At 43.0% G+C, this 22,076-nt stretch overlaps 1 protein-coding gene and 1 gene segment (V, D, J or C); both read right to left on the bottom strand.

The window, feature by feature from the left end:
* The window catches only part of LOC144755687 (immunoglobulin alpha-2 heavy chain-like), a 1,801,746-nt gene that overhangs the window by 708,968 nt on the left and 1,070,702 nt on the right, over positions 1 to 22,076 (bottom strand).
* Positions 1 to 22,076, bottom strand: part of LOC144755686 (uncharacterized) — a 233,426-nt gene that overhangs the window by 41,642 nt on the left and 169,708 nt on the right. The window contains exons 7-8 of the mRNA XM_078644864.1: positions 21,279 to 21,563; positions 7,649 to 7,978 (exon numbers count right to left, since the gene is read on the bottom strand). Of these exons, the coding sequence (XP_078500990.1) occupies positions 7,649 to 7,978; positions 21,279 to 21,563 (615 nt within the window). The remainder of the gene's footprint in view (positions 1 to 7,648; positions 7,979 to 21,278; positions 21,564 to 22,076) is intronic.

Below are 22,076 nucleotides of genomic sequence, written 5' to 3'. Positions count from 1 at the left end.
CGCTATATAAAAATCCAATAATAATAATAATAATGATGAGGTCTTTTCAGTTTAAAAAGCAACCTTGTTGCTGAGGTTTGGACAAGCTTCTATTTGATTAAGACATATAGAGGTAGTTCAAGGTATGATGCATTGCAATAGTCAATAAGTGCTATCAGAAAAGCAAACACAATGTGTTCCTAATGAGGGGAAGAGAAAAGATGATTCAGCTCGAGTTGAAACATATAACTTACAGAGGAACTTATTTAATTCAATAAATTAAGTGGGGAATACAATTTAACTCCCAGTTTTTATCACACAGGTTACTACAAAGGTTCGTACCCCAAACATCGTGGCCAGAAAGGAAGGTCCCATAATGGGAAATATCTAATATCTGTAAGGAAAGTGTATCTCAGTCTTGACCCCATTTAACTTCACTTGAATCGATACATCCATATACTAGCCTCCACCAAACAATCATGTAAGTCCACAGCATACCGTTCAGGATCACCAATGATTTTAAGGATGATCTGTATGATGTCAGCATAATATGAACATGGAGAAACCAAAAGACTGTTTGAGGTACGCCAAAGGAATCATGTCAATATTAAAAAGTGAAGAGAACAGGATCTAGCCCTGAGTAGTTTGACAGAGCAACAGACTAAGGAAAGATGGAAGAGACTCTTTCTGTGCATGGCTGAAGGCTGTGGGTTGTAGTGTTGGCCAGAGGGCATTCCTTCAGGATCAGGATCTGAAACCCACACTATGCAGGTGACCAACCACCACTTTGCATGGCCTCCAGCCAGTCCCTGCACCCAAGTCATCACTACATTTGGAGCTGTGCCATGCGAATGGTTGCACAGACAAGCTTCTAGCCATTCCTTATGCACAAAATTCTACAGGTGACCAACCCCTGCAGTGCATGGTCTTTGAGTAATAGTCTCTGCCTAGGTCAAGTGCAGAAACCTCCATGGACAGCCAACCCCACTATGCATGACTAAGTCCAGTTGGCTGTCCAAAGGGCTTTTGGACTTGTGCCCTGGGGTTGGCTGCATGGTCTGGCCTTCAGCCAGCCTCTTTGTCCAACTCTTCACAGGTGGCCAAGAAGCACAGCGTAAAATCTTTGGCTGTGCACAACAGGGGTTGGCCAAATGGTCTGGCCTCTAGTTATACTTTCAACCCTCAACCCTCCTCTTGCAGTCAATGTTAGCCTTTTGCCAGCCCATTTGCCCACATTTCCATCATTCCCAGCTGTGGCCTTCGGCTGTGTGTAGCGAGGCCTGGTTCAGGTTCTGACCTCCAGTCCAGCACCCAACCTACTGCAAGCTGCCCCCACCCACTGCTGACAGTCTTCATCCATGTGTAGCAGGTCTGGCTGCAGGACATTGCCATTGACCAGCCACTGTGCCAACTCTCCTCATTCGGCCAACACCTTCAATGCATGGCTTTCAGCCACACACAATGGGAGTTTGTCCCCAGCCACATTCTGCACCCAACACTCCACAGATGGCCAACCTCCAGCTGTGCATAGCCATTGGCTTGAGCAGTGGAGGTTGACTTCAGGGCCCACCCTTTTGCACCCTACTCTCCATAGACGACCAACCGTTGCTGTCCTTGGCCTTTAACTGAGCGGTGTGGGGTTGGTCACAGGGTCTGGCAACTGGCCAGACTCTGCCCCTTACCCTTCATTGGTGGTTAGCCTGCACAGCGCATGGGCATCTGTCATGCACTGCAGGGGGTTGGCCATAGGACACGGGATCTGGACTGCAACCATACCCTACTCCCACACCACTGCGTGTAGCCAACCCTAAGGGGTAACCGTTTGGCAAGTAAAGCACTAGTGCTCTAAATACTTTATTTTTTCAACACTATTGCAGGAGTTGAGAATTCTATGTGGAATTTGAAAATCGCGAGGCCAAGGAGCAGTCATGGGACCCAGGCAAGGTCCATGACTCCAGCAATAAAAATGATTTGAATGATCTTTTATATTAATATTCAGGGAGGTTTTTTTGACCCCCATGAAATTGGCCTTGTGGTCAGGGTAGGTTCACCCAATCCTATTATGTCTCTTTTCTCTTTCATTTGCCCAATACTGTGCTCAGTGCACCAGATTAGATAATGCAGCTGCAACAGAAATATTTCTGTGCTGGCCTGCTAATCAGAATGTAGCGCATTTTATTCGGATCTGAAGCGGGATTTGCCATTTAGCAATGCAAAAAGGGAGAAAATGTGCTTTAGTACAATAGAATACCTTTCATTTTTTAATAGAGTTACGAATCTGTGGTGGATTTATGAAGTTGTGGAAGATCCTAGAATTAACAGTCCGAATTGCTCTACATTTGTACGTCTTAATGCACTAACCGAGCACTTATTAAATGCTAATTGATCAAAAACTACTGAGCAGAATTACACAAAACCAACAGAAATCAGTAAACAGTAAAGTAAATCCTTTGTGCCAAATTTGGTGTAATACTAATCAGGTGTGTTCTGTTTAAAAAAGAAAAGAGTCTTGTGGTAAATAAAATAGGGAACGGTGTGTGTCAGGAATCGGTCTCATACTCATGGTTCTCCAGGGGTCAGGCCTAAAGTGATATGTTCCTAGTCAGTTTGGGCATTGTCACAGCAGTGGCATAAATATACATAAACCTGATTGCATTTCCACAGTTTTCTCAGTAGCTAGCTCACTGTTAGACAGGGTTCTGCCAGTTTTCCTGCTTCCTTCGGTTCCCCTGCAATCCTATCTTGCCAGTTCCCCATTCCCCCATTGCTGGTATTCTCTTACCGATACAGCTTGGACTGAAGTTCCCTCCCACTTCGGTTTTCTCGCTCTGCCCTGGTAGCTGAGGGGCTAGTTACAGAGCCTAACTTACTTTATCCTAGTAAGCACCATACTGTGTCTGAGCCTTGGAGTGATGTACCCTTGTTAAAGTCCTGATGTGATGTGTGCTACTGCTCTAGAAACTCAAAGGTCTAACAAGTCTTTTTAAATTTCTGGGAAGCGCTGAGCCACCTTACCACATTGATTGTGCCTGTCTCTCTATCTCGCTCTCCCCTGAGCCTTCTTTTTCTTGGGATAACATTATCTTCAGGAGTGTTATTCATCACAGTGAGAGTGGACTGCTTTAGGGATAGAGGTGGATTCTGTTTGCTCCCAAGAAACCACGATGAGTCTAATTCGGATAAATAGCACCATAGCCGAACTAGCCGTAGTGGGCACAGGGCATTTCCGGTGGGCTGCAAGGGTGGGGGCCAGTTTTTAGGTTTCGCCTGGCCGTAGCACTGCGCAGCAGTGCTCGCGCAGGCGAAATCTTTTGATCCTACAGTATGGGGCTTTGTCCTGCCTCTCTCTGCCTCTCTCTTCCATTGGCTAGCTCCATAAATGGAGGCTAGCCATTGGAAGAGATTGGTTGTCAATGACTCTTTCCCCGTCACAACGCGATTCGGGGGCGTTTCTGGGTCTTTTTTTAAGTCCCGCCCTCTCCTCTTCCCATTGGCTGGAATTTTACCTTCCAGCCAATGGCAAGGGGAGAGCACGAAAAACACACCCCGAATCCCAAAATGACCTTGCGTTTTTCGGAGGCATTCCTGCTTCGCCTCGGAGAAACGGTCAGATCCACAGAGCCGAGAGGGTTAGGGTGTACAAGTACATAACACAGCGCGTGAAGCATTGATGTATCTTGGCTTAAAACTCTGCTCCACGCTCGATTTATGTGGACTGCTGCAAAGGTAAGTGAGGCTGTAGCGGCGAGAAACCAACAGACTCGAGAGGAGAGTCACTCATCAGGTGCTCCTACCCCAGGGAACCACAGAGCCGAAATTAATACGGCTTTCTGGAGATAAGATTATTTCTTAAGAGCCTAAAGAGGACGAAGGTTGTGAAGTACACTGCCTCGTGAGAAGGAGACAACCGAGGAGTCGGACTGTTGCGCACCAGTGTTGTGAGAGATAAGCACCCCTTCTTTCTTTGGAGTCTCTACGAGCAGCCTTCCAGCGAGGTGACGGAACCTCCAACCCTTCAGGCAGTGAGTGTCCATGCGTGCTTTCCTGGACGAGGTTTGCATGACACCCACAGCCCTCGTCTTTGCCAAGGGCAGGAGAAGCTACTCAGATGACCCTCCACCACCCCAGCATGCTTGCCTCTTGAGTCTTGACACCGTTCGGATCTTACTGCTCTTCGGACAAGGAAACAAACACCATGCGATCTTTAGTAGACTGTACGTGAATTTGCTTTGCTGTTGTCAGTTTAACGTCATGAATGTATAGTTGGTATTGTTGAAGTGCCCGTAAACGGGACGTACATCAAGAATTTACATTTCCTTGTTTTTTTTATTTGTGTCATGTCTCCCAGCGCATTATGTTTCTCGTTACGAGAAGTGTCTTAAACCGTGAAGGAACATGTCAGCAAACCTTACCCACACCCTCCTTTCTCCACAGGCTTGTTTGTTGCCGGGACTGATTTTGCGTTTGCATCTGAAAATAGCACCTGGATGCCATCACACATGATTACGTGTTGTTCACAACTGCTTCTAGTGACAGGACCACATTTAGATCGATGGGAATATTAAAATCTGCCCATACCGCCAGTAGTAATTACTAAGCGCCCCTACAGGAGAGGGCCAATTATATGGAAATCAGTACTCGCCCTGCCGCAAAAGGAGGAGAAGAGCCCGAAATGCTCAGCCATGCCCAATCAGTACAGGAACACGCGACCCTGACAGGCTACAATCTTCAATCGGCCTCCTCGGCGAGGAGCTAAAACCTCGAGCTGTTTAGTCAGAAGCCCTACGTGTGAGCGTATCCTTGACGCAGGCGGAGAAAAGGCGCTTTGACCAAGCCTGTAGCGAAATATTCAGTCCCAGCCGTCAGAGGGAAACATCAATCCACCCACCCGCAGCAACCGTGCAAGAGCCCCTACCTCTGAACACGTCTCCGTTTTGTAATCTTGCCTTGCTCACAGATTCGGCCCAGCATGTGCAGCTGGCCAGCCACCCCCTCTCACACAAACACAGGATACAGCATTTGTTTAGCAGTGGGAGCTTTCCTCGCATGCAGATTTCACCAAACAGACAAAAGCACTACGTACAAGAAATAACTCACCACCACCTTATACCGTGCAATGCAGCCCCCACCCCACGACCTTCTTCACTGCACATAGACATACACGCACGGACTAGCATTATCTTTCTACTATAATACCCTCCCTCTTTATACTAAGCCATCCACCACCCAACTACTACGACCCTTGCCCTGCTCCAGGCACTGCCCTCCTAATAACCACTACCTTTTAACTTTCCAGTGCAGTACCTTCCAATGGTTAATGCGCTTTTGCTACTGCATGTAGCACATGGCAATAACTACTACCCTTTTTCTTTACTACTCCAAGCAAGACCTGCCAACAACCACCACCCTTCTAATGCTGCCCACTGCAGGGTAGCGAATAAGATCCACACGGTTACTGCTCCCTACTGTGCGTGCCAACAGCCACCACTGTTCTACAACACGATGTAACACGCTCCAAAAATGACCATACTTTTACCAGAACTTCACCACACTCTGCGGTTTTTGCCGGTAACAAGCAGCCTTTTACTGCTCCATGCTTCACATACAGTCATCGCCGTTCTTTCTTCTTTCTATCCTCTATGTAGCACCTGCCAATAACTACCCCTTTTTCAATTGTCCCTAAGGAATCGCAAATTACCACCAACTTCAAGTTGGTGGTAATTTGCGAATTTCTTGAAAAATGCCAATTTTAGCATTTTTCGAAGTGCCATGTGATGCACATACATGCCCATAGGGCTTGTATGTGCACCACATATGCACACATGCTTATTTCAGGGGTGCAACAGGGTGTCCCTTGGACACCCCTGCACCCTTGAAATTATTCTCGATTTTGCAAATTGCGAATCGCAAATTGGGAATAATTTCACATTCATTCCTATGGGCCTCCTGGCCCATAGAATGAATGGGAAATTATTCCTTATTTGCGATTAGCAATTTGCTAATCGCAATTAAGGGTTTTTAAGAAATCGCTAAAAAATAGCGAATTTCTACATACATACCATTTTGCAATTCTCAAATAGTGATTCCTTAAAAATCGCTATTTGTGAATCACAAAAGTGTATCTTGATACATCTGGCCCAAGATTCCCTTATTACAGGGAGAAGAGTTTATGGGCAGCACCAGTCTCTCACCTCAAATCTGTGCATCGCTCTGGAGGGCTGTGTGTCTGTATGAGACCTGAGAGCCTTTCTGCATGCCAGGAGGGTAAAAGGGCTGCTTTTCCTACAGGAGCTGTCTTCCCAAGGGAAAGGCCAGCTTCCAAGTCCATGGAGAGGAGCAACCAAGGAAAAGGCAGACTGCTGTGAGATTGTGCACAGAGTTGACCCAAGTGGTCTTAAGGATCCCCTTATATAGCTGCATAACCAGGCTAAGTCAATGTGACTCACCAGTGTGCCCATTACAGCTATCACCACACATGAAGAGAATAAGACTAGTGTTGACTCTAGCCTTGCTGCATCCCTACACCATGGACCGTAGGAAGGAATTCCCCAAGCTGCAAGTTCTGGGCCAGCCAATCAAAGTGCCTAGACTCTGCTGATGCATCTTGCATTGCCCTGATGCAGAGAGATGGAGGATGGCCAGTCTAAAAGAACACCTGGAACTGGAAGTGAGATTTTCTCGCACCGCTCAGTTGAAGACTGCACATCTTCGTTTGGATATACTGAGTAGGCTTCACATCAGGTATCATTATTGCCAGAAAAAAACTTTACTGAGAACTTTATTAACATATTATGGTAGAACTTACTTAAGATTATTGCAACTTGCTTAAGAGAACGCCATAGTGAAAGCACACAGACTGAACTACAAAGCAGAGACATCAAATAACCTGTTCCGTGTCACCTTAGTGGGCCTGCACCTGTACTTGCATCTAACAATTCTGTTTGTCTGTGTAGTAACCATTGCAGCATTCATGAATTTGTTCACTTTGGTGCTACATATTCCTTATGCATAGCATTGGGTTGTTAGTAATAAGTACTTCCCTTTTTCTTAAAAGAAAATATTTTGACTAACATTCGCACATTATGTTTATTACTTGATTGCTTGAGTTTTGAGTTTCCACACCCACACTAGATCCTTCAGATGACTTAGTCTACTTGCCCTTGCTACCCTGAAAGTCAAGTGCAGTAGAAATGTACTTGGACTACTTTAAATAGAAATAGTGCAATGGACCCCAGACTACCAGAAGAACACGATCTCAGCCACAACTGTTGGGGCCCACTCACCCCTGGCTGCTACGTGACCACCAAATGGGTACTGAACTGAAACGGACTCCGTGATTTCCTTTGATCTCAAGAAAATGGACCCACAGTTCAGACTATCTTGAAAAAACAGAGAATTGCTATCTGGATTAATACTTAATTACCACCCCTAGAAATACAGTGTACTTCTCTGTCAGCAATATCTACCATTATGGGGTATTTTACAGATTCACTCTAGAATTTTCAGGTGTCACAACTAGTGTAGACGGAACAGGCAATTTTGATGCTTCACTTCTAATCCAGTGCTCTGTGCACTGCTGGGAAATGCCCTTGCAGTCTGGGGGACACTTGCCAGAGGTGAGAGAAACATGAAATCAGTATAGCACAAATATAGAAATAATTGTATGTACCAGTGTGAAAGCTGATGTTTTTTCTGACACTCAGCTCTGAGGATATGTGGCCCACCACACATATGTAGACAGAACCCGCCAACCACTCAGCCTGTGGAACAGTCAGCAGGCTGGTCAGGGAACAGAGCTGGATGCTGTGGTTGCACTGGATTTCAGTGCCAATTGCGATGGAGAGCCTTGTATTGTTGCCATTCTCCCACTCCACGAAGATGTCCTCAGGGTAAAAATCCTTGACCAAGCAGACTATGGTCAGTAGTTTAGCAGAATAGACCTCTTCAGCGGTTGGAGGCAAAACGGTGATGATTGGGGGTTTCATATGACTTGTTGCTTCTGAAATTAAAAGAAAGCAGACATTTTACATATCTTCATAGATGCAAAATGAACTCATCAGTTGAATTAGGGGCTTGGGAGATGAATCTACAAATATGGATAAACGGATATACAATGACACAGAGTCAAGGGCAACTGGTATGAGAAAGCTTTTGGATAAGAAGGCAGTTCCATTGCATGGCAGAAAACCAAGACTAAAAATACTGTTTAATGTAAATATCATGGCCTAACTATTTTTGCAAAAACATGACAGATATTCTATCTGCAGTATTACCAGTGCACTATATCCACTGGCACTTGTAATACAGTGGATGGGATATATGTCACATTTGTGATACATAGTAAAATGGTTCAGTATCTATAACGCTAAAACGCGATATAGATTCTGAATTGAGTGCCAATGTGGATGAACTATCAAGCAAATTGTACTGATAATCATAATAAGCCAGATTTATTAGGATGTGACCCTCTCCGTATCACTTTTCCCTGAAGACTTTGGCTTGAACGAAACGCGTTGGCTATGTGGTTCACCCTTGGATTGGAATTAAAGGCTGTATGAAGCTCATTTTTGGAATGGAAATAAAGAGAATTTACCAACAACATTGAGATGTTTCATTTTCAATTTTTACAATACTGAAGTACATCATTTATCTCTCTTGATACCTTCAGTTTAAGCGCGCTTTAGAAATTTATTTTTAATTTCATATCTCTCCAATAGAGTACTCCGTGATTTCTCTTTTAGATGTCTGTCTCTGCTTCGGCAGTATTATCGGTAGCAGCGGATACTGGTGCACCTACGTAAATAATTGGGGATGGATTTGGATGTGCTGTATTGTTTCTTGGCCCTCTGCTTTATAGGTGCATGATGGGACAGTAGTTGGCAAGGTCATTAGGGTCTAGGGAGAGTTTCGTTAGGGTTGGGAGGATCTGACCTATCTTGAGTACTCCTGAAAAGATGGCTAGAGTGATTGAGCCATTAATGATAACAAGTAGTGTAAGACTTCTTCATAAGAACTGGCAGGTATCTGCAGTCTCTGATAGACTGCGTTTTGAATAACAGCAAATAAGGGATGCATCACAGAGATGTGGGTGGCAGAGTAGAAGCAGGCTTCATTTTGATGTGATATTGTATCTTCTGTATTTTGTTTCTGAAGCAGAGATTGAAGGCATTGCATTTATCAGTGGTGAGTGGGATTAGAGGGTCAGGCAAGGTGCTGATGCAGTGCTTTATTCACTAGAAGATCATTGTGCTTCTGTTGGAAGCTATATTGATGATGTTGGTACTTACTGCCTTTGGTTGAAAGGATAGGTTGTCATGCAGAAGGACTTCCTTTGTGCGAGGTCATTGTTTCGTTCTGGTTTTCTTCCACTTTCTTTCCTGTCATGCGGATAGAACATTTGATGTTGTCCTAGTCTATGGAGTACCCGGATTAGAGGATCTTTGTCCTTCGTCCCGCTGATTAGGTGCGGAGTCTCCACCTGCTTGTGAGGCTGCCGGTACACCCCACGCCCACCTTGCTGACCGGACGGTGGGGGCGGCGGCCTAGCCTTCTGTCGCGCTCTGCGTCAGTACAAAGGAAGCTCTTTGCGCGCAGGTGCCCCACTTAGAACACTCCTGAGGCGGAAAGCCGGGAGCGAGAACCTTTTGCACAGCGCTAATGTTTTTAAAAATCTGTCACTGTGATATTTAGTGTTTGTTTGACTTTTTAATCTGTACTTACCCGGACTAGAGGATGTTTGTCCTTCGTCCCGCCGATTAGGTGCGGAGTCTCCACCTGCTTGTGAGGCTGCTGGTACACCCCACGCCCACCTTGCTGACGGGACGGTGGGGGCGGCGGCCTAGCCTTCTGTCGCGCTCTGCGTCAGTACAAAGGAAGACGGTTATGCCTACGCGCAGTGGACGCGGGCAGCGGGCGATCCTTTGGCGCGCCGAAGGTGCGCCAAAGGTAAGCCCGTCTGCGCCCGTCCGAGCCTTGACGAGCCCAGAGGCCTCGACCCCTGCTCGATTACAGCCAAAGGTAAACCCCATGAGTAAAACAGTCTACTCACCTACGGAGCTTCGTAATATACTGAAGATAGTCTCTGTTACACAGGGTGCAACGTTAGTCTGTCCACACAAATTCCCCGAGTCCTTTGAAGGTCCGGTAGCCTGCAGGAGCTGTTCTTTTCAAGGAAACCAACTTATCAGTCACGTTCCTCTAACTTGCTCTTCTAGGACCCTGTCGTCGGAGGGTCTATCTTATGTTCTCTGCAATGTTCGGTCCTTAGCCAAACATTCATTCGAAATCTGGGACCTGATCCACTCTCATGCCCCGGAGATCTGTTTCCTGATGGAAACTTGGCTGAACCCCGCCAACCTTCCGGTGATCAGTGTGGCTATCCCTGATAACTATAGGCTGATCCAGTTGGACAGGGTATGGAAAATCGGGGGGGTATTGCTATTGCTTTTAAAAAGCACCTTAAAGTTGCGTGGATCGAAACGTTTTCAGACAAAAAATTCGAGCTAGGCCTTTTTAAAGTTACTTTTTCACCGTCAGAAAGTTGGACAGGTGCCCTAGTTTATAGGCCTCCTGGCCCTAAAGTGGACTTCACAGATAGGCTTGTGGATTTGATAGCTAGCCACGCCCTGGCTTCCAGCAAATTCTTACTATTGGGGGATTTTAACTTTCATGGCGAGTTACATGCCTCCCCTGAAGTGAATAAACTTTTCACAGACATGAAGCATCTTGGGCTCTTTCAAAGAGTCCATGGACCAACCCATAACGGGGGGCACACCCTTGACTTATTATTCAAGAACATAGATTCACTTGTGTATGATGCACCTTGGCCTCTTACGTGGTCGGACCACTCCATGATTAAATTTACGAGCCCACCTTGTCGACTGCCACCTATGGGACAGTCCATTGGTAGACAACAACGGATTCAGCGACCCCCCCAAGCATTTGAAGAAGCTTTCTCGGCACTCCCAGTAATTGAGGAACGCAAGGTTTCTAAAGCTCTGTCGACTTTTAAGGCAGAATTGGAGAGAGCCTTGGATATAATTATTCCAGCTAAAAAGAAGTCCAGGCTCCCCTTGAACCGTCGCTCAGCTCAATGGTACACCTCCGAATTAAGGCAGGAAAAATCCGCCTGTAAAAGACTGGAGAGACTCTGGTGTAGAAACAAATCCCCCCAGTCAAAGACACTTTTTAAGTTCTCACTGACAACTTATCACCGCAATGTAAAGGTAGCGAGATGTGTGTTCATAGCGAACCAAATTGAGAATGCCACTTACACTTCTAAAGCACTATTTGATATTGTGAACGATTTTGTGTCCCCAGCTGCATGTAAGCAATCTTACGTAGAGTCCCAAGATCTATGTAACTCACTGGCCAGGTTTTTCCAGGAGAAAATTGACACTATCTATTCCAAGTTTTCATGTTCTGCTCCTACTTCCCCTGATTCAGGTATCCTATTTACACGGACGGATTGTTCCCTTGAATGTTTCAGACCAATTACTCTAGTAGAAACTCATAAAGCCCTAGATATCGCGAAATCAGGCTCCCGGCGGATCCCTGTCCCCCAAAAGTCGTGGTACATTTGTCCCACACATTGCCTCCTACTATTCAGAACACTTTTAACCTCTCAATGATAGAGGGCGTAATTCCGGTCCCCTGGAAGGAAGCATTTGTCCAGCCTATTTTACAAAAACCTGCGGCTAACCCTTTAGAGTTGGGCAACTACCGTCCTATCTCGTTGCTCCCTCTACTGGGCAAAGTACTTGAAAGCATGATTAATCGGCAACTGAACAGCTATCTTGAATCAAATTGCATTTTGGATGCCTCGCAGTCCGGTTTCCACAAGGGTTTCAGTACGGAAACGGCGCTTTTCGCTGTAACTGACTCCCTGCGGATGACGGTGGATGCTGGAGGATCGGCAATCTTGATTCTTCTTGACCTCTCCGCAGCCTTTGATACCATCTCACATGCTAGGCTGGTGGAGAGGTTAAGAGCCATTGGTATCCAGGGCCTGGCCCTTAAATGGCTACAGAATTTCCTGACGGATAGGTCCCAAACGGTCATCATGCGCCCTTATCAGGCAGGGAAAACCTTACTGGACAAGGGTTTACCCCAGGGCTCCTGCCTTAGCCCCACCCTCTTTAATATCTATATGGCACCTTTGGCTAGGGTAGTGGAAGCTCTGGGGTTTGAAACAATTTCGTATGCTGATGACACCCAGCTGCTGTTTAACATCGGCCCAAACCAGGAGGCGGATAGACTCTGGTTTTCCACAGGCATTCTAGAAATCTCAAACTGGATGACTAACAACTCTCTCCAGTTGAATCCTGGGAAGAAGGAAGTCATGCTGCTGGGTAGGGCCACGGCAGTCTGGTCCAAGGACTGGTGGCCTACACAACTGGGTGCCCCTCCCACACCTAAAGAGTGTGTTAACAACCTTGGCATTAAGATCAACCACTCGCTTTCTATGCTGGACCATGTAGCTGTCGTCTCTGGATCCTGCTACTATAGGTTAAGACTGCTGAGAAAGATCTTCCCTTATATTCCGTTAGAACACCGCAGAACCCTGACTCAAGCTATGGTCATCAGACGTTTGGATTACGGTAATGCCCTTTTGGCAGAAGCTGGGTCCACATCTCTCAACAAATTGCAGGTGATCCAAAATACGGCGGCCAGGCTGGTGTTGAACATGCCGGCAAGATCATATTCGCTGCCTTTGCTGAGAGAGCTGCACTGGCTGCTGATTAAACAAAGATCCTTCTTTAAAGTCTGCTGCTTGACCTTTAATGCCCTTCAGGGCCAGGGCCCAAAATATTTGCAAAATAAGCTGATGAAACATATCCAGAGCCGTTCGTTGAGATCAAGCTCGCAGTTGCTATTACAGGTCCCCCGTATTAGACTTCAAAGGTCAGGAGGAATTGCCTTTTCCTACCTGGCCCCCAAATACTGGAATAGGCTTCCTATATCCCTGCGAGAAATTCCATCCTATCAAATTTTCAGGAAACACCTAAAGGCCTTCCTGTTCTAAAGGCCCCCTCCTCCCCGTTCTTCTTTTTCCTTGGGTTATGTTCCGAGTAAGCGCCGAGATGCCTCACGGTGATTCGAGCGCTATACAAGAAGGTATAACATAACATAACATAACATATGGAGTAGCATGGCGCTGAAGAGTTCAAGTAGCACTTGGAGTCTTAGTTGAAGCTTGCGTGTGCACATGGTTTTTCCTGTCATGCAGAATGGTATTGATATTCGAAGTGGCTTGGATGTTGGATGTGGCTAGGGATGAGTTTGACCTTTCAAGTTGTTGATAGAGAAATGTTTGAAGGATTTGATAGCATACTGTTTAGAGATGGCCTTTTAGTATAGGCTGGACACTGAGAAAATGATGGTGATGACAAGGTGGTGGGTCCAGTCCAGGGGAATGGGAGACTTGCACTGAGTTGCTGATTATGTCAAGAAGACAAAGTCAAAGATGTATCCTCTCGAGTGTCTTGGTTGGGTGACGTATTCTACCAAGTTGAGTATAGCAACAAAGTTATGGAGTGTGTCTCCTATGTTTCCTTGAAACTTGCTTTTTCTGGTAGAATGTCACCAAGGAGGTTAATTTGGAAATGCTCAATTTGATGATGGTGAGGAAGTCCTGTAGATGAGGTGGAAGGTGGCAGAGTTAGTTATGTTTTACCAACCACCACAATGTGGTGGTAACCCATTCGCAAAAGGAAAAGGGTCCCTTTAGTACGCCACCCATTTGTGATTATTTTTTTAAAGTATGTTTGGGGGCAAGGAAGTGGTCCACAGGACCACTGTCAACTCTTAAACAAATAAAAACATGAAACCTTTCTTTTTAAATGCAGCCACTTCTCCTTTAAAGAAAGAAAGCTAAATTTTAAAAATACAAAAATTCATTTATCCAAAGGGAATCACAGACCTGTTGGTCTTCGTACCCCAGTAGGCTACCATCCCTTGGTGGCTTACAATCATAGTGAGTTTCAATCTGTAACCTAATTCGTGTACATTAATGAGGTAGGTCGAATTGTAACTGACTCCTAATGTAAATTTTCCGAAGCAGCCTATCTGTACATATGTTTGTTTGGAAAATGATTTACTGGTCGCAAACTGTGACCAGTATTTTGCGGTCAGTAAATAGTACATCTGGTCAAAAATGATCAAATAGGACCTTCCAATCAGAAGAAAAACACATTATTATGAACCACACCCATTGGTTATTAATCCCAAATGGATTTTAGTATTCCATAATTTTGAAAAAAAAGAGATTTGTAAACCAGTATTACCCCCTTACAAAGGGAGCTGCGATTGTGAATTAGAATAAGAAGTGACTAGGTGTTCTGTCTGTCAAATATTGTCTGTTCTGGAAGCAATAAATGCAAAGCAGGACATCCAAGGGACCAACTTTTTATTTGAAACATATCTTTGAAAGCTCACCTTAAATGGGGCATTAATAGGGTACGTATATACAAAAATGTTGTTCTACATTAAAGTATTGCCTAATCAAATAGTTATCTTCTCTGTTTGTGAATCGTATAACTTGACATGCTAAATTAATTATGAGATTTGTTTGATGCACAATGGGTGCTTTTATTGGTCTTGAGAGTGTAATAGGGCACAGAGATCATGCTCCACTGAGGAACATAAAGTTATGCACTGGTGGCAGAGACTTCCCAAGAGGTAACTCTGTGTTTTTTTTACAAGTCTCCAAGCAAGAGAATACTTGTTTGGTGTTACTATCATATGGCATCAGAGAGCATGCACATACAACAGTGCTATGAGAAGAGCAACCGATCGGTTGAAGGCCATAGAGGAAGAGATGACCAGCAGATGTGTACTGGTGAGGCTTCTGTAATGAAATAGTGTTCAATTCTGGTTATGTCTCTGCTTCCATGCTTTTTGCAGGACCACTCATTGGGACATTAAACCAGTTCAGAAAGGCTCACTCAGTGCATGATTTCATTTTCTGTTGTAGAGCATTGAGTTCAGTTCTTGAAGCCACATCATGATTAATATTTCTCTTTGAAGATCACGCTTCTACTACTATGTTTTGAAGAACTTATATGGACTTGAGGCCACATCTCCAAAATCAAGGGGACAGAATAGAGACAGTCAAGAATGAGCAGTAAATGTTTAAATCACTGCCTCTAGGATTGGATGCTCACAAATTGAATCATGACTATGCTACAGAAAAGGAAATGCAGAGACACACAATAGAGAGAAGGAGCACAGACAAATTAGCATTTTAAACATTTATACGGAATCAAAACAAAAAACAAAACAAGATATTTCAAATAATGAAGGCAATGAACACTGAACAAGTGGCAAAACGTTCATGGGGATGAATGCTCCCTGAACTAGGGGCTACGAATGTCAGACTGGAGAGTGAGATGGTTATGAGTAAGGTGATGCAAAATAACTTGAAGATGCCAATCTTGATGAAGGACACAACATAAAAACTGGATGGGAAGACCAGAGTCAAGAGATCATAGTGTGAGATGGATGAAGAGAGCAGGGTTGAGAGGTCATAATGAAAGACTACTTTTTAAAATAAAATAATTGCCTTTGTATAACTACACTTCTGTAGCCATATGTTCTTTCTCATGCTAACTATGCCTAAAGGATCTGGTCATCTTTGACGCTTAAACCCTCTCTTTCATAGCTTGGCTCTTGCCACGTGAAAATGTTGATTATCTTGCTCAGACAAAAAGTATACAATCTTGACACAACTCCAGGCTGTCCTCTTCTTTTTCCATGATCTCAATCTCTGGCATCTGAGTATGTCCTTTTTTCCTGAAACCATGTGAGTGTCATGGAAAGCATGTTTCGAAAATACTGTATATTTTTGTGTGGCCTTCGCTTAGCAGCATTAACGTTTATACCTTTGCAGGAAGGACTCGTTATTAGATGATTCTGTGATCCTAAGATGCATTTTATTTCTTAATAAATATTTTAGGCCTTCAGTAGCCATAGTGCACTTTTTCTTTGACACTGGATTATAAAAGGAGACTAGACTTTAAAGTGTCAGAGCTCTAGGATACCAGAATGTATAGCTAAAATAGAAGTGCCACCTACAAAAGAGTGTTAGTAAGAAAAGGTGCACTGTTGGATACCAATAAATCAAGATAAATAGAGATAGTGGAGTAAGTTAATTTGTTTAGTCAGTGTAAATGGGCTTATGCAAGTTTTTTCAGATCAGGGCAATAGGCACTTTGCTACTAATGCAATTTTGTGGTTTTCTATCCGAAAACTCGTTAAATCAGAAAACAGATTGTAGGCAAAATAGGGCTCTCCCAAAGATTGCAGCTTCTGTAGAGAGTCTAGGGAATGATGTCAGTCAACACACATGCAGCTACCGGGACGAGCCATCACTCAAATAGGCTGCTACTGGCTCATTCACTTGTTAAAGAGCTCTAACACGACAACATGTATTGCTGGAAGCTGAAAGATGTGAATTTAGTGAGACTCAAATATCGAATATCTTGTGGCCTTTGACGGAATTAGCAGTCTTGTTCTGCACCGTGTGCCATTGGTAAGGTCCCAGGTAAAGAAGAAAATGTTCTGCATTTTTCTAAGTAGATATAAAGGGTGGGGATGTGATGTGGGTTTGCCATCTTTCAAATGTATGTTCTGTTTCTAATGATGTGATCCACGATGTCACTGATGTTCTAACCGGTTAATGCAATGCACTCAGGAGTGGGTTAGACAACTCATGCTGTGGCTCTGTACCTTGGGAAAAAAGTGGTGTTTACTGTGCACATTGTGTGGATTGCTTCACTACAAATAGGTGATGAGAAGCCTGAGGTACAGTTGTGGACCCACTGGATGGCTACAGGTGACTTAATTGTGGAAATTATCAGAGACTGTTGAATCCTCACAACTACAACGCTTTTATTTTTTATAGAGAAAAATACAGATCAAGAAGGAGCGCCTTCTCCGCTAAGTTTTCAACACGGGATATTGTTAATCAAATTTTAGTTTTTTTGTTATTTGGATCCTTCATCAGATGGCAAGAGCAGATGGAGTGAAGGTCGCGTGCCAGGTATTTGAATATATACCTACCGTTTCCTAGCTAGGTTGCGCACTCTACTCCAGTTGATCCCACGAGGTATATTATGTTTGCGCTGACTACTGGTGAATCTAAGTGCAGATGGTGATTCTAAGCGCAGATGAAGACGCAACAAGCCATGTTCCTACATTTCCTACGAAGTCAAGCTGTGTGACCCCACATAAATGCCATTTTGGTAGTACTGCGGATTCAGAGGCATATGTCACAGCAGAACCGAGGTAGAAGTTTGACTCTATTAGTCAATTTGGAACGGAGTTAAAAGGGAGTGTTATTTATTCCCTGTGACTGACACAGCAGATGAAACATAATTGAACAGATTGTATGATAAGTAAGTTTCCTTCTTTAACTTATTTCAAGATTTTTGCAGTGCTAAATGGTGAAGAGTGGACAGTGTGGTACTCACTGAACTAGTCCATTTGAAAATATTAGTACACAGAACTTCACCATCAACCCCCACTGGCATTCTGGTCATCAGGTTCTAAACCGTCCTTACGGTGGCCAGAATTGAGGTTCTGTAATTCTCGAGACTGACTCCATTTTATATTGTGCCACCATTTTGTGGTGCCCTCACGTAGGCCGGTGAAGGTAGCCCGGCGAACAAAGTGGCCTGGCCTTCTTAGTCCATGTATACATTAACTAGGTTTCTTTCTGACTCTGGAATGAACTGTAAGAAACTGACCTCTTCACCTGAAACTGACCTCGCAAAGCCAAATTCCTTGATCGATCTTTGTCTGAGATTGCCAATTAATGTTCAGGACATCGTTAACTTTTAGTTTCCTTGCACATGTCTTATCTTGTTCATCATCTGTTACTGTTTCTTTTTTATGTTCCTTCATTACATGGGTTATGCTTTCAATTATAGGTTTGTCCGGCTTTTGGAGATTGAATTTGGGACATTCCTGATGATTAACTTTTGGGTTGGGATACTGTACATGTAATCATGCCATGCCCTGCAGTGCCATCTAAATCAGATTAACCTTTGTGAACTATGTAATTATAATGTTTTGCCCATATCCTGCTAAAACCCCAAAGGCTACTCACCTGCTGACCCTCCAGATTTTCCATTTGTTTAGGAATGTAATTGGTACAACTCCCTTACATGCCTGGGGCAGGATAAAGAGTATATAAGACGTAAAGTAAGACCATTCTAGAAGACTGCCTCATTCAGTTGCTAAGGCTTCTGTGTGACATAGTCTCACCTCATTTAAGGTTAATAAAAATGTTCTTTTATATTCCAGCTTCATGCCCAAATTCTTTATTATTGGTTTGAGTGGACTAAGTATCAGTGAGACCCCTGAGAAGGAGTTCAGATTTCTTCAAATGGCGCCTCCAACACGGGCCTCATCAGAGAAGTGGCTATCTGAGGGAGTGATCTTGTCAGAAGACAGAAATCTACTGAGGAGGACAGGACTCTACTAAGGAGGTACTCCGTGCACAGAGGTTCTGGGGATTCTTTGTCTCTGCAGCCCAGTATATTTCTGATCTTCCTGATTTTGATCCTCCACATGATGTCACTCCTGACTGAGAACCTTTTTGGCGTGAGTATTATTAAAAAAAGACCTTTAGGTCATTAGAACTTGGCAGTTAGAATTTGGACAACTATTTGTTTGGTATAGCTTTGGAATTTTGGAATTTGTGTTGGCCAACTTTGGATTTGTATAGGTTTGTATATGCGAATTGCAATTCGTGTAGGCAGGTAATGAGGAGACTTTTCTCTACTTTGTATAAGATTTGAACGGTGCAACGTACGGAGAGTACCTTAAGCACTATTTTGATTATAATATTTGCATATTCTGCAGTATTTTTGGCATACCTGTTTTCAAGCTCACATCAGAGAATGTGTTGCAAATTGGAAGGTACCATAGTGTGATGTGAAGTAAATTAGCCGGCTCCCCTAGAGGGAATACCTAAATAGGTTTAGGTATAAAAACATATTTCTTCCTTGGTGATTCTGTATCCCCAGGGAATTAAAATATGGACATAATACATACAAGGATCCTCTGCTCTGTGCAATTTTATGAATGGAGATATGCAGAGCGATTTTTTGTGTTCTGCCAGCCAAATCTAGTGAATTGAGTGTATCTTGGCTTCTTGGAAATAAAGGTCTGTGGGGCTGTTTTTGCAGTTTTTTGGAACACTATTGAGAAGCGCTTCTTGTAAATATGACTTACAACTAGTATTAAAAATGGTTTGGTTTAAGTACAGTCTGTGGGCTGTCCTTTGTTTCTGTCTTAAGTATTGATCTGTGGGTTAAATGTGTGTTTAAATGTCTATGTGGTTTTCCCATTAGTGCAACTTCTGTAAGTAAATAGCGATGGCGCTATTTATGAAATAAATGACTAAAAGCGCGCTGTATTGTGTGTCCTGAGTGTTTGACCCCTTTCTGTTTATGTCTGAAATGAGCTCAATGTGTGTTTGTGGTTTTTTTCTTGATGTTTTCAGTCTGTTATGCAAAATGTTAGTTAATTATTATTAATCAGAAATGAAATAAAAATCCAGAAATGAACCATGTGATATGCTAAAATAGCTATATGTTGCTATTTATTTTATAGAGTAAGCAATTATGCACATGTACAATGCTTTAAAGATAAAATTAAAATTCACATTCACTAGGAATAAAAAAGCCCTCAAAAACGAAATTGTGTGTTTTGCAAAAAATAAACTTACATCATTTTCCTTAGATACATTGTATTAGATATTAACAGGCAAACACATCATCTGAATACATTCGATTTTGCTGTATTGCACACGCATTTTGAAACTTGAAATGTCTTCGTTTTAGTTTTAAATAGACAGCCACCGTGCCCATGTTTTCAACACTAAGAAACAGCTGTTGCTGCCGCTAAGCAAGCAACACGAAGCAATCACGAATAGACAGGAATGTTTTCTCAGTCAGGACTTTCCCAGTTAAACACAGGTGAACCTTTGCATTTCAGAATAGTGTTTTAAAAAGGTTACAAAAATAAGGTTAATTATTTTGTATTACAGGAAAACAGTTCAATTAAGGGTTTCCTTTCTTTAAGCATTTTTTGTAAACACATTTTTGGTTCTAATATTAAAATAACTGTCCTTTTAAATAAAAGTGGCGCAAAAATTTGTCATGTTTCAAGTTAGGCTTATGTGCTTAGGCTTATGAATGAATGCGTCTAAATATGATAGGCAAGGGATGCAGCTTGCTATTATATGTGGAATTATTAAAAATGATTTTATTAAAAGAAAAATTACTAATTATGGAACAAAAACTTTTTTTTTTTAAATAAGTGCTTTTAAAATTGTTTTTTAATATTTATAAAGCTTAATACTCTTACTATGACCTCCTAGCATTAAAATTTAATTTAAGTTGTGTTAAACTGCAAAAATTAGAACATTTGCATATGGAATTTCACTTGGCGCAGGTGTAAAAAACTCATTTTTCTAAGGATTTACATGAGCTATGTCTAATGTCCAATCTCTGCAATCTGTAAAGAACATTCTGAGGATGATTAATATGTAATATGTAGCGACCTACAATGTCGCTGATGTTCTAACCATGGTATGTGATAGATTGAGGAGCTAGGTAAACGACTCCTGGTGTGGCTCTGTACCTTGGGAATAATGTAGTTTTACTAAGCAAATTGTGTGGATTGCTCCACTATAGGTACCGCTGTAGAAACCTAACACTTAGGCATTACAATAGCAGAGCAAACTGTTTCTCAGATACAAAAATTACCCATAGGTTGAATGTTTGTCATGGCAGTAAGTTATATTTTAATACTGATGTTCACATTAGACTTGAACACTTCACTAAATGTCAGGTCTCTTGTTTCAAATGGTTATTAAGTCTCTGATGCCTCCTTGAAAAGTTACATCTAGAAAACTGTCATCTCCAGAAGGTCATCTCAATAAATTGGTCTTCCCAAGCTTAGATTTACTCAAGAGAGACTGAAACTGACACTGAATTGTTCAGTTTAGCAAAGTAAAAGCCTATGGAATGCATGGAGTATTTTTCATTTTCCTTCGGCTGTGCTAAGGAAGGGACTGCATGAGATCACAGATTAGGCAATTCGAAGTGGATTCATGCCGATTTTCGAGGCTTAGGATATCACCAAAGATGCTGAAAAGAGCTCATAAATGGGAGAAGGTGAAAATGTATTTCCGGGTATTTGTGAAAGTGAGTAGTAACTGCATTGCAGTTTTACAAGATGCCACTGTCCTCACAATCTCTACCATTTACTTGTGTCTGAGTGCTTACCCGATTTCAGGAGAATTGTTTGTTTCGGAAACATGACAGAAGGATGTTGCAGCTGGCACGACAAATTCCTTGTTCCTCTCCATTGATTAAGAGTAATGGGCAGAGTACTCTTAGTCAATGTTCCAATAGTGGAAGAAGTTGATGGCACACCTTTGCCGTTCAGTTCCCAAGTCACGCTGGCATTTTTTACTTCAGACATGCAGATGGCAACAGACTTCTTGTGTTTAAAGAGTTCCTCAAAAGAGGGCCTGGTGATGTTTGTTAATGGCATAGCTCTCTGGTGTCCTGCAAGGAAATAAATGGAGGAACATGTCAATATGTATTCTGCATTGTTCTTTAACTGTTAAAACCAGTTTATAAATCGATGTAACTCGTTCTCTTCCAGCATCTAGCTTAACCGTACATTTATTTTGCGGATGTAACATGGGACACGTATTCTTGCAACATGTTTATTACTACAATTCTGTTGTTTTTCCTGTGACAAGAACAAATCTTTCCAGATGCAAGGGGGCAACATGTATTAGCTGTGATCAAGGCCACTCTCCCCCACCCTGCCAGCATTAATGGTTTACGATTTAGCGTGCTCTGACCTCACTAGCTTAATGGAATGAAAATCGTAGCTGCTGACTGACAGTGCCTTAAACCTAATTGGCTTGCAGAAGCAATGGGAGGACAGGTAGATACCATTCCCCTGCTTTGCTCACTATCTAGAGGCATCAACAAAGCATATCTCTCACTTGACGGGGGCATACCAGTCAAGCCGAAACACAGACTTTACATGTGAACAACTCACTTGTC

Source organism: Lissotriton helveticus, chromosome 5_1 (genome assembly GCF_964261635.1).
Source record: "Lissotriton helveticus chromosome 5_1, aLisHel1.1, whole genome shotgun sequence".
Taxonomy (NCBI): Eukaryota; Metazoa; Chordata; class Amphibia; order Caudata; family Salamandridae; genus Lissotriton; species Lissotriton helveticus.
This window is presented reverse-complemented; position numbering and strand designations above follow the sequence as displayed.